General features: G+C 32.9%; 1 protein-coding gene across 1 annotated transcript; it reads right to left on the bottom strand.

Annotated features, from left to right (window-relative positions):
- Positions 1 to 4,652: 4,652 nt before the first annotated feature.
- LOC124917835 (protein MAEA homolog) lies at positions 4,653 to 5,439 on the bottom strand. The gene is made up of 3 exons (XM_047458132.1): positions 5,346 to 5,439; positions 5,007 to 5,193; positions 4,653 to 4,927 (listed from the first exon to the last, which is right to left on the bottom strand). The coding sequence occupies exons 1-3, from the start codon at positions 5,405 to 5,407 to the stop codon at positions 4,892 to 4,894; spliced, it is 285 nt and encodes a 94-aa protein (XP_047314088.1). The 5' UTR covers positions 5,408 to 5,439; the 3' UTR covers positions 4,653 to 4,891.
- Between the last annotated feature and the right edge of the window lie 6,837 nt (positions 5,440 to 12,276).

Genomic DNA, 12,276 nt, shown 5'->3' with positions numbered 1-12,276 from the left:
GACAAATTAATAAAAAAAAATCTGCGTGACATCTATTGAAGGCCAGGGCAGGCAAAATAGAGCAGCACATGGAAGCTCTTTGGCTCCACTGATATTTCCTGCAATGAAATGTGCATAATTCCATAATCAAACACTAGTTCACTGAAACAACAAATAAATTCAGCTTCATCAACACATATCCTTAGCTTAGCTCGTTTTATTCCAGCAGATTCTCTCATGAGATTCTCCCCTTCTCATCATGTTACAATACAATTCTCTATCACTGTTGCAGAACAAATATCCACTAAGAAAATGTTCATTTTCCAAGCAATCCTACACTCATGTATCCAGAATTTTTTTTTACACAAACACTTAGATGAACAGTCAGATGTCCAAGAATAGAAAAAACATCAAAGACAAGCATCCAATAATGATTGTGAGCAATCCTGCCTCACCCATAGAGGGATACCAGGAACTAATCACAATAGTCATGAAAGCAGTGAACATGAAATAAATTAATCCGTAAATTATTTCATCCCGGAAAGTGGTCATAAGAGTTAATTAGACAAAAAGAAGCAATGATTTTGCACCTGAAGCAAAGATGGCTACGCGTTAAGCAACTTCTCAATTTTTCTTTTGAGGTTTCTCTTCTCCCTTACAAATTTTTTTCTTGTCCTTAAGAATAGTGACAATTACCAAGTTATCAAAAGATTAGAACATATAAAAGAAACTAGAAATTACAATCATGTCTACTAACATATGCTCATATGATATAAACTTGACTTCAAATGCTTCCATGGCCCTTAATACTTTAGGGCCAGTTTCAGTTGTGAACACCTCCATGTTTCTTCTCCTGAAATCTGGAATGCTTTTATTAATACTTTCGACCTGAAACATAAGCTTATGATACAAGTGAGAAGTATTCACTACACCCAAAAGAGAGAGAAGGGAGAAAACATATTGTGTATAAGAAGACAACTGAACAAAAACAAAATCAAGAATACAAAAGAGTAAATAAGGGAAAGCTAATCAAATAAGATTCATGCTTCTAGATGCTGACCTCGTAGTAAGCTAGTGCATTAAAGGAAGAGGTTCGAGCTTTGGCCCATCTTGTCTTGTGGTACCAATTTTCCACAATATCTGCAAAACCTGACTTACAGATTCAGGATATGCTCCAGGTCCATTGCTCCCCACTTTAAGAGAAGATATGTGCTGCAAATAGTAGTTATTAAGAGCCCATACTAAGTAGTTTTGGGTAATCTCAAATAGCCAGAATGTTAAAGTGAGTTGGTATGTTTTCTTGAAAAAAAAAGTGGGTTGATATGATGGTGACAAATAATTACATATATGACATATTACATTAGTCTTGGTCTATAATGACTAATGTGGTTAGCCTAAAGTGGTTGTAGCTCTATCTAGCACATGTCTATAGATGGGTGAATCTACGGCATTACAGTAGGTATTAAAACTAAATTTTCTAAAGTGAGTGAAAAATATGTCAAAGTTACATACCCTCAAATTAGGCTATAATTATAGTCTTGTGCAGAGGATATCCGCATTTACACTTGAGCACAGCCTAAATGAATTGATTCTACATATCCACTTAAGTAATATGAGACATGTATTTCAGCATAAGAAGCAATAATCACATAACTCATCATCACTTTATCCAGTGCAGTGTATCAAATAAAATGTAATGAGTGTAGTCTAGTGAGTGTAGTCTAGATTTACATGAGATGTTGAACAAGAAAGAAATTTGTAAATTATTGTCATCAGAACCTACCAATGACATCTGCTTCACAAAGATAATAAAGACTCTGAAAGCCAAGGGCTTGAATGGTGGTATCTGAGCTTTAAATGCAAGTCTGACCATGTATAGAACATAACAATGACATCAGAAGGGGGTATTTGAGATGAAGCAGAAAAGCTAAACTCTGAAAAAGATGCTTACTGAAACAGATAAAATAAGGTCCACACCCCTATCAGCATCTTTTCTGCAAACGTTTCTTACCGCAGCAGCCTTACTAATTTAAATTGTTCGATCAGGTATAGGTTCATCAAAATATTTTGGTTGCAAGACTTTATGATATAAGAGAAAAGTAAAATAAGCTTAAATGTTATTTTATTTTTAAAATATAGAACAAAAGAAGCTCATTTAGCAATAAATCTCTAACTTTTTGTTAGAACTTATATATGTTGTTCTTAAAAATTGAGGTGAAAACTAAACTACAGATAAGGTTGATAAATCCTATACCAAATAGGGTTCTAAAGTTAATATAACTCTAATGTGCCCCTTAAGGTGGAGCACAAAAATCTATAATGCAAAGCATTTTGCATAAGATAAATATGAATAATAAGATAAATGCTTAGTAAAGTGGTCAACATGTTGCTCGAAATAAGGTGTATTTAAGCAATATAACTTGTAGTTCTTCCTCCGTACTTTGCTTACAAGTCCAACAGTAAAATCAAAAGTGTAAACAAAAGACATTTAATTTACTTTGAGAGAACAAATATTGCACAAGCATTAAGAGGTGAAGCAAAATTATGATTTACTTGTAAGCTTCCAAAAGCACGATAATTGGTCTCTCAAGTCTTACAAAGCAGACGTAAAGCAGATGCATACAACACTATGCACACTACAAAGCACACCGAAGATGAAAACTAATACTAAAGTACTCTCACACAACATATGGCAGTCAACAAGAACACATTTAAATAACTTGTTCCACGATTCATGGATGGCCTTTACATCCATAAAGAGGCTTCTGAAATTTAAAGTCCATTGAGTAAATATGAACAAAATATTTTTTAACCTTGAACAAAATAAAACAACATAAGGACGACAGAAGTTTGGGTATAATTTGACATTAAAATAAGCAAACAAACAAAGTAGTTGTTTCAGTTCATTTTGGATTATAATTTTAAGAGGCTATCAGATTAAAATAGGAGTACGTGATTTCCATAGAAATCTTACGGTTTTCCAACATCTTGGAGCATGGGCATTATTTCCTGTACAACAAGTGGTACCATATTAGGATGGGAAGCAAGTGAAGGCAGCAATCCCAGAAGGTTTGGTTGCAGTCCGATGAATTGGAAAATTTTTGTTTTAGTTCATCCGAGGATTGAATGATATTGGTAGAGATCCAAGATTTAGCAATAAGAGGAACTAGATTAATGACTTACCAAAATCTATTTAAATCGATATCCTTGACAGCAGATTGCAGGTGAATGTAAATTAAAATGGTGAGCATCAATGAAACGCCAAGTTTGGGATCCATGATGCTTGAAACAGATAAAGAAATCCACTGTTGGAATAGACTTCAATTCTGTCACAACCAAAAAGAAATCAAAACATGGTTACTTCATGCATTTATAAAATTTGGAAGGAAATGAACTGGAATTGTTTTAATGAAATGATTACCCTTTTCTCAAAAACTACCTTGCACATCATTTGAAACATGAGGAGCAAGTGGCTGATTATCGAACTTTTCGATATCGGTTGACAATTTTTGGGTCCTTTTCCTCACAATAAAGAATGTAATAACTAACCCAACAACTAAAAGGGATATCACTATACCAGCAACAACACCACCACTTATGCCGGATTTTTTCTTGCTTCCACCATCACTGCTGGTGGTGCTAACATTGGGTCGGTTAATATTCTCATTACTACTATTAGGAATTCCAGTGGGAGTAGGAGGTGTGCCTGGAGGAGGTGGAGGTGCAGGTGCAGGTCCGGAGTTCAACAAGTTGTCACCTTGCCTGTTACAATTCAAATTCTTAAGTTTATAAAAGATGAAGTTTTTTCGATTATTTTCTTATCAAGAGTGCCTACTGGATATTGATGGATGCCAACGGTGCTGGAATACAGCCGACGAAACAATTATTTTCAATATTCCTAATAAAATCAAGGAAATTGTGTCAGGGGCTAAATTAAGGAGACCTGAAATATATTTGACTTTAAAATAACTAACAAATTTTGAAGGGGAAGATTGGCCAAAACATCAATAGTGCCAGTGAATTGGTTATTCTGAAGGTACCTGTTTATAATCATAAGTGAATAATCAAACAAACAATAATGAACATAAACTATAATGTAATTTGAAGATTCTAAACTTACATATTTGTCATACTGGTAAGGGAACTCATACTCTGAGAAAGATTTCCAGTTAAAGAATTAAATGAGAGATCCCTGAAAAAGCATTAAATGAATAGGGCTAAAGCCTTTATCTTCTCAATAACCTCTAGTCTTTAAATTTAAAATCTATATACATTACAATGTATAATCAATTTAGGGTTCGTTTTAGTGGGTATTTTAGTCTTCCTCACTGACATACTCCTATAAATAGAGATATTGTAATGTATGGCTCTATTTAAAATGAGGAAAATCTATATATACAATGATAACTCTTGGTCAATCATTTCTGTACCATATTCTCTAACTTTTCAAATTTTGGTTATTAACATTGCAGAAAATTTTCTACTATTTATTATTGTTGATATATTCTGATATTTTTTAGGCTCAAAATATCGTTGTTTAGACTCAAACTCATGATCCTATTATAGACAAGAGTTCTTGTCAAAGAGTGACAAACCTAAGTTAAATATGCCTTCGTATGAATCTATATCTACAAGATTATTATACTTTTAAATCTATTACCACAATCATCTTAAACAATACAAGAAATAAACCACTCATTAAGAAATTTGGTAAATGTTTCAAGAAATATGTGACTTATTAGAAAAAAAGTACAAACATGTTTCATATGTACAATAATGCCCACCTAATAACTGCGAAAGAGATAATAGAGTAATTGATGACAAGGGTGATCCCGAAGAAGAAGGATTCATGAAATGTACGACTTGACTAAGCTGGAGAAATTGCATATATCTCCGGTTCTTGGACATTGAATCACCCCATTATTTTTCTGGCCATTTCTTCCATAGCCTGCAGGATTAGACTGAAAGAAGTTAAGCGGAGAACATATTTTTATGAAACATATTCCAATTTATAGGGATAGACCGACCTTTGTGCTGTAGACATATCCATTAGGCGGGACTAGTGGAGGATTCTCAGTGTCCATTAAGTCATTTGTTATGTAACAGACCAGCTTCGAGTGATGCTGCTTCGATAATGGCAAAGGCATTGCTAGTTTGCGGAAGAGCTCCTGTGATAGTGGGTCTTCTTTTGTGCAATCATCTTCATAACAAAATCTATTTTACGTCAAAGCAAACCAAACCAAACACATAAAAGAATATCAACAGTTTAGGCTCTTAACAATGAAATTCTTAGTATCAACAGTTTAGATTGAACCATTTGCTTTAAAGAAAAGAAAGCGTATAGTAAATGGGTTAGTGGAGGTTACGGTGTTTTGAGTGCAGACAAGCCAGCTTGCAAGAAAATGTTCAGAAGAGACTCAAAAGTCATCCCATATAGCTTGCAAAACTCCTGTTTGAATTGTTTGATGACAAGGGTGATCCCGAAGAAGAAGGATTCATGAAATGTACGACTTGACAAAGCTGGAGAAATTGCATATATCTCCGGTTCTTGGACATTGAATCACCCCATTGTTTTTTCTGGCCATTTCTTCCATAGCCTGCAGGATTAGACTAAAAGAAGTTAGGCGGAGAACATATTTTTATGAAACATATTCCATTTTATAGGGATAGACCGACCTATGTGCTGTAGACATATCCATTAGGCAGGACTAGTGGAGGATTCTCAGTGTCCATTAAGTCCTTTGTTAAGTAACAGACCAGCTTCGAGTGATGCTGCTTCGAGAATGGCAAAGGCATTGCTAGTTTGCGGAAGAGCTCTTGTGATAGTGGGGTCTTCTTTTGTGCAATCATATTCATAACAAAATCTATTTTACGTCAAAGCAAACCAAACACATAAAAGAATATCAACAGTTTAGGCCCTTAACAATGAAATTCTTAGTATCAACAGTTTAGATTGAACCATTTGCTTTGCAAGAAAAGAAAGTGTATAGTAAATGGGTTAGTGGAGGTTACGGTATTTTGAGTGCAGACAAGCCAGCTTGGAAGAAAATGTTCAGTAGAGACTCAAAAGTCATCCCATACAGCTTGCAAAACTCCTGTTTGAATTGTTTGATGACAAGGGTGATGCCGAAGAAGAATGATTCATGAAATGTACGACTTGACTAAGCTGGAGAAATTGCATATATCTCGGGTTCTTGGACATTGAATCACCCCATTGTTTTTTCTGGCTATTTCTTCCATAGCCTGCAGGATTAGACTGAAAGAAGTTAGGCGGAAAACATATTTTTATGAAACATATTCCATTTCATAGGGATAGACCGACCTTTGTGCTGTAGACATATCCATTAGGTAGGACTAGTGGAGGATTCTCAGTGTCCATTAAGTCCTTTGTTATGTAACAGACCAGCTTCGAGTGATGCTGCTTCGAGAATGGCAAAGGCATTGCTAGTTTGCGGAAGAGCTCTTGTCATAGTGGGTCTTTTTTGTGCAATCATCTTAATAACAAAATCTATTTTACGTCAAAGCAAACCAAACCAAACACATAAAAGAATATCAACAGTTTAGGCCCTTAACAATGAAATTCTTAGTATCAACAGTTTAGATTGAACCATTTGCTTTGCAAGAAAAGAAAGTGTATAGTAAATGGGTTAGTGGAGGTTACGGTGTTTTGAGTGCAGACAAGCCAGCTTGCAAGAAAATGTTCAGCAGAGACTCAAAAGTCATCCCATATAGCTTGCAAAACTCCTGTTTGAATTGTTCAACCAAGTAATCACATTGTTTATATAGCAAAGAAACATGAGGTATCTTACAAAGTGGAAAGTTTTGAAAGTTGTCCAAATATGTCATTTGATTGTCCCTGTAATTGATTGTGGCCAAGATTTCTGTACTCCAATGATAAAGAAGAAAAACACGATTAAATATATAAAAAAAATAAAGAAAATGTTGTGAATTGACAAAAAAAAAGTATTGAAAATGAAGGGTGGACTTGAGTTACAGGTATACAAGGGAAGTCATCAGAGATATTGAATAAGGAATACTCCCAGTGAAGCCATTTCCTCCAAGATTTCTGAAAATTCCAACGAAATTATTATCCAAACCGCAGAGCAAAACAAGAAAAAAAAATAGAAACTTACAACTGCTGCACATTTGGCGGCAACTGATAAGGTATATCATTGCCAAGATTGTTGTTACTTAAATTTAATTGAATAAAACATGAATGATTGAAGAGATTCAATAGAATAAGTTAAACTTGATGGTTACAAAAGTTATACTTGAAAGCTGGTAGTAGCCAATGGTTACAATACTCTTTAAGCAGATAAGTCCATGTCTTTGGTACATCAGATATATTGTTGACATTTTTTCCATCATCAAAACAAAAGCTTAGCAAAATCACATGCCTCACCCACATCATTCCCTTCTTACACATCACTATATAGGTAACTTAGTGATATCAACAAAAAGCAACAGAATGTAAAATAAACAAAAGCTCTTCACTGAAATCACATGATGCACCCACATCATTCCCTGCTTACACATCACTATATCGGTAACTTAGTGATATCAACAAAAAGCAACAGAATGTAAAAAAAAATACAAGAATTAATGACAAGTGAAAAAATGCAACCATAAGTTGGTGTCAAAAGGATATAGTGATAGGGGAGCAATAGAGATATTAGAAAAGGGAAACAACTCAACCATCAAAGGGACACATCTCAAAACATCAAACTACTTATAGGTTCTAGCTCAGCCACATCTGCACAGAAGCTAACTCCAGCAGCTACAAACCAGTCCCTGGGAAATATATTGAGATTGTGATAGATATTGAGACAAATACTAGATAAGATTGTGATAGATCTTGAGACAAATACTAGCTTCTAAATCAGCTCTATGCCTTATATAACTACATCAATTAGGCGACTGTAAACATAACTATCTCCTCCGTACCATAAGATAAAATACAAACCGTACCTACTTAATTCATTACATTGGTAGATAACTAACTATACATAAAATAAGCTAAACACCTACAAAAAAATTAAAAAAAAATAACACGAACTATCAAAATAAAACAAATAAAAAAAGAAACATGGGACGATAATCCTCCTCCTCGACCACCATATAATCCGTGCACGGCGGGAAGGTGATATGATCCACGGATCCACGGTCGCACCATCTGCCTCCCCTCCTCCGGATCCACGATCATTAGTATCAACATCATCTCCCCGCTCATTAGCACCAGGTAGTAAATCTAACTCGGCGGCAGGAGAAACTCGAGGATGATATTTCCTAGACAGAGCCACGTAGATTATTATACTGATAGCAGATATGACTGCTAACAATATATAAAATAAACTACGTCTAGGGTTTTTCCAGAAAACCAGCTGCCGCAAGCTTCGAGTAATCCGATACTGAAGCATAGAGCCATTGCTTGGCTTAAATATACCATAGATATTGAATGCGTACCCATACTTTCCGGGCATTCCTCATGAAAAAAAGTCATTTGGCCAATTACTCTAACGGCATTGGCGATGCCCACAAATATCAGCTGGGGAGTGAGCCAAAAGACAGAAATCCCTCCAGTCGCTCCATGTGCTGCACGTGAGACACCCTCAACTATGGCGGCCACCACCATCGATAAAAAGAGGAATGAAAATCCGACCCCAATCCTACTGAGGAGTGTGACGCGGGTCAGCCTACTGAAAATATGAACAGCAACCCGATCATAAAAGATGATCGACAGCGAAACTGTGATCACAGGAATGCTGTTCAGAACTAAAAGGAGAATTGTGAACGGAATTTGGTGGTGGTTCATCGTATGTACTTGAACCACCATATAATCGTTGTGAACTAAAGTTGGGACAAAGAAAAAGACTGTGGTCAGGAAAATTGGAAGAATCCGAATCAATCTTTTAACTTGCTCGATCTCGTCAATACTTCTTAATGTCCACTTGTTTGTTCTCCTTCCATTGAACCCGTCTACAATTATGGCACCTTTATTCAGAAACCTGTAACAACAAATAAGAAATGTTAATAGGACCAGTTCTGAAAATAATATACTATATAAAACTAGTAAGCTAAGAAATCTGTTTACAGTTTTATACAGTTTACTACATTTCTACAGTCCTAGTTAGTTTTATATAGTATAACTGGTTCTATAACTGGAAATAAGAAATGAAGAAGTTTTGTAATTGAATCAGATTTATATTCTTATTTTGAGCATGTACTAAACAAAATCCAGATTAACCTATTAATATATTCTATATAAAACTAGCTAGCTTACTACATTTCCTATACTACATTTCTACACAAATAAGATTATGAACAACTATACAAACACTAAGATTGATCATCTAAACATGCTAGTTAGCTAGGTTACAATTTTATACAGTTTTACTACATTTCTACAGTTCTGGTTAGTTTTATATAGTATAACTAGTTCTATAACTGGAAATAAGAAATGAAGCAGTTTTGTAATTGAAACAGATTTATATTCTTATTTTGAGCATGTACTAAACAAAATCCAGATTAACCTATTAATATATTCTATATAAAACTAGCTAGCTTACTACATTTCCACACAAATAAGATTATGAACAACTATACAAACACTAAGATTGATCATCTAAACATGCTAGTTAGCTAGGTTACAGTTTTATACAGTTTTACTACATTTCTACAGTTCTGGTTAGTTTTATATAGTATAACTGGTTCTATAACTGGAAATAAGAAATGAAGCAGTTTTGTAATTGAATCACATTTATATTCTTATTTTGAGCATTTACTAAACAAAATCCAGATTAACCTATTAATATATTCTATATAAAACTAGCTAGCTTACTACATTTCTTATACTACATTTCCACACAAATAAGATTATGAACAACTATACAAACACTAAGATTGATCATCTAAACATGCTAGTTAGCTAGGTTACAGTTTTATACAGTTTTACTACATTTCTACAGTTCTGGTTAGTTTTATATAGTATAACTAGTTCTATAACTGGAAATAAGAAATGAAGCAGTTTTGTAATTGAATCAAATTTATATTCTTATTTTGAGCATGTACTAAACAAAATCCAGATTAACCTATTAATATATTCTATATAAAACTAGTTAGCTTACTACATTTCCTATACTACATTTTCACACAAATAAGATTATGAACAACTATACAAACACTAAGATTGATCATCTAAACATGCTAGTTAGCTAGGTTACAGTTTTACTACATTTCTACAGTTCTGGTTAGTTTTATATAGTATAACTGGTTCTATAACTAGAAATAAGAAATGAAGCAGTTTTGTAATTGAATCAGATTTATATTCTTATTTTGAGCATGTATTAAACAAAATCCATATTAACCTAGTAATCTATTCTATATAAAACTAGCTAGCTTATTACATTTCCTATAATACATTTCCACACAAATAAGATTATGAACGACTATACAAACATTAAGATTGATCATCTAAACATGCTAGTTAACTAGGTTACAGTTTTATACAATTTTACTACATTTCTACAGTTCTGGTTAGTTTTATATAGTATAATTGGTTCTATAACTGGAAATAAGAAATGAAGCAGTTTTGTAATTGAATCAGATTTATATTCTTATTTTGAGCATTTACTAAATAAAATCCAGATTAACCTATTAATATATTCTATATAAAACTAGCTAGCTTACTACATTTCCTATACTACATTTCCACACAAATAAGATTATGAACAACTATACAAACACTAAGATTGATCATCTAAACATGCTAGTTAGCTAGGTTACAGTTTTATACAGTTTTACTACATTTCTACAGTTCTGGTTAGTTTTATATAGTATAACTAGTTCTATAACTGGAAATAAGAAATGAAGCAGTTTTGTAATTGAATCAGATTTATATTCTTATTTTGAGCATTTACTAAACAAAATCCAGATTAACCTATTAATATATTCTATATAAAACTAGCTAGCTTACTACATTTCCTATACTACATTTCCACACAAATAAGATTATGAACAACTATACAAACACTAAGATTGATCATCTAAACATGCTAGTTAGCTAGGTTACTGTTTTATACAGTTTTACTACATTTCTACAGTTCTGGTTAGTTTTATATAGTATAACTAGTTCTATAACTGGAAATAAGAAATGAAGCAGTTTTGTAATTGAATCAGATTTATATTCTTATTTTGAGCATGTACTAAACAAAATCCAGATTAACCTATTAATATATTCTATATAAAACTAGCTAGCTTACTACATTTCCTATACTACATTTTCACACAAATAAGATTATGAACAACTATACAAACACTAAGATTGATCATCTAAACATGCTAGTTAGCTAGGTTACAGTTTTACTACATTTCTACAGTTCTGGTTAGTTTTATATAGTATAACTGGTTCTATAACTGGAAATAAGAAATGAAGCAGTTTTGTAATTGAATCAGATTTATATTCTTATTTTGAGCATGTACTAAACAAAATCCAGATTAACCTATTAATATATTCTATATAAAACTAGCTAGCTTACTACATTTCCTATACTACATTTCCACACAAATAAGATTATGAACAACTATACAAACACTAAGATTGATCATCTAAACATGCTAGTTAGCTAGGTTACAGTTTTATACAGTTTAACTATATTTCTACAATTCTGGTTAGTTTATATAGTATAACTGGTTCTATTACTGGAAATAAGAAATGAAGCAGTTTTGTAATTGAATCAGATTTATATTCTTATTTTGAGCATGTACTAAACAAAATCCAGATTAACCTATTAATATATTCTATATAAAACTAGCTAGCTTACTACATTTCCTATACTACATTTCCACACAAATAAGATTATGAACAACTATACAAACACTAAGATTGATCATTTAAACATGCTAGTTAGCTAGGTTACAGTTTTATACAGTTTTACTACATTTCTACAGTTCTGGTTAGTTTTATATAGTATAACTGGTTCTATAACTGGAAATAAGAAATGAAGCAGTTTTGTAATTGAATCAGATTTATATTCTTATTTTGAGCATGTACTAAACAAAATTCAGATTAACCTATTAATATATTCTATATAAAACTAGCTAGCTTACTACATTTCCTATACTACATTTCCACACAAATAATATTATGAACAACTATACAAACACTAAGATTGATCATCTAAACATGCTAGTTAACTAGGTTACAGTTTTATACAGTTTTACTACATTTCTACAGTTCTAGTTAGTTTATATAGTATAACTGGTTCTATAACTGGAAATAAGAAATGAAGCAGTTTTGTA

This window comes from Impatiens glandulifera, unplaced genomic scaffold (assembly GCF_907164915.1).
Source record: "Impatiens glandulifera unplaced genomic scaffold, dImpGla2.1, whole genome shotgun sequence".
Classification (NCBI taxonomy): Eukaryota; Viridiplantae; Streptophyta; class Magnoliopsida; order Ericales; family Balsaminaceae; genus Impatiens; species Impatiens glandulifera.
Note: the sequence above shows the minus strand (reverse complement) of the source record. Positions and strands in the feature narration are given on the sequence as shown.

Bases quoted from the DNA above. Each gene is read 5' to 3' on its own strand.
- LOC124917835 (XM_047458132.1), bottom strand. From the start codon at position 5,407: ATGACTTTTGAGTCTCTTCTGAACATTTTCTTGCAAGCTGGCTTGTCT. The intron at 5,194-5,345 runs GTAACCTCCACT...GACGTAAAATAG, and splicing joins TTGTCTGCACTCAAAACACC to ATTTTGTTATGAAGATGATT. The intron at 4,928-5,006 runs GTCGGTCTATCC...CTAATCCTGCAG, and splicing joins GATATGTCTACAGCACAAAG to GCTATGGAAGAAATGGCCAG.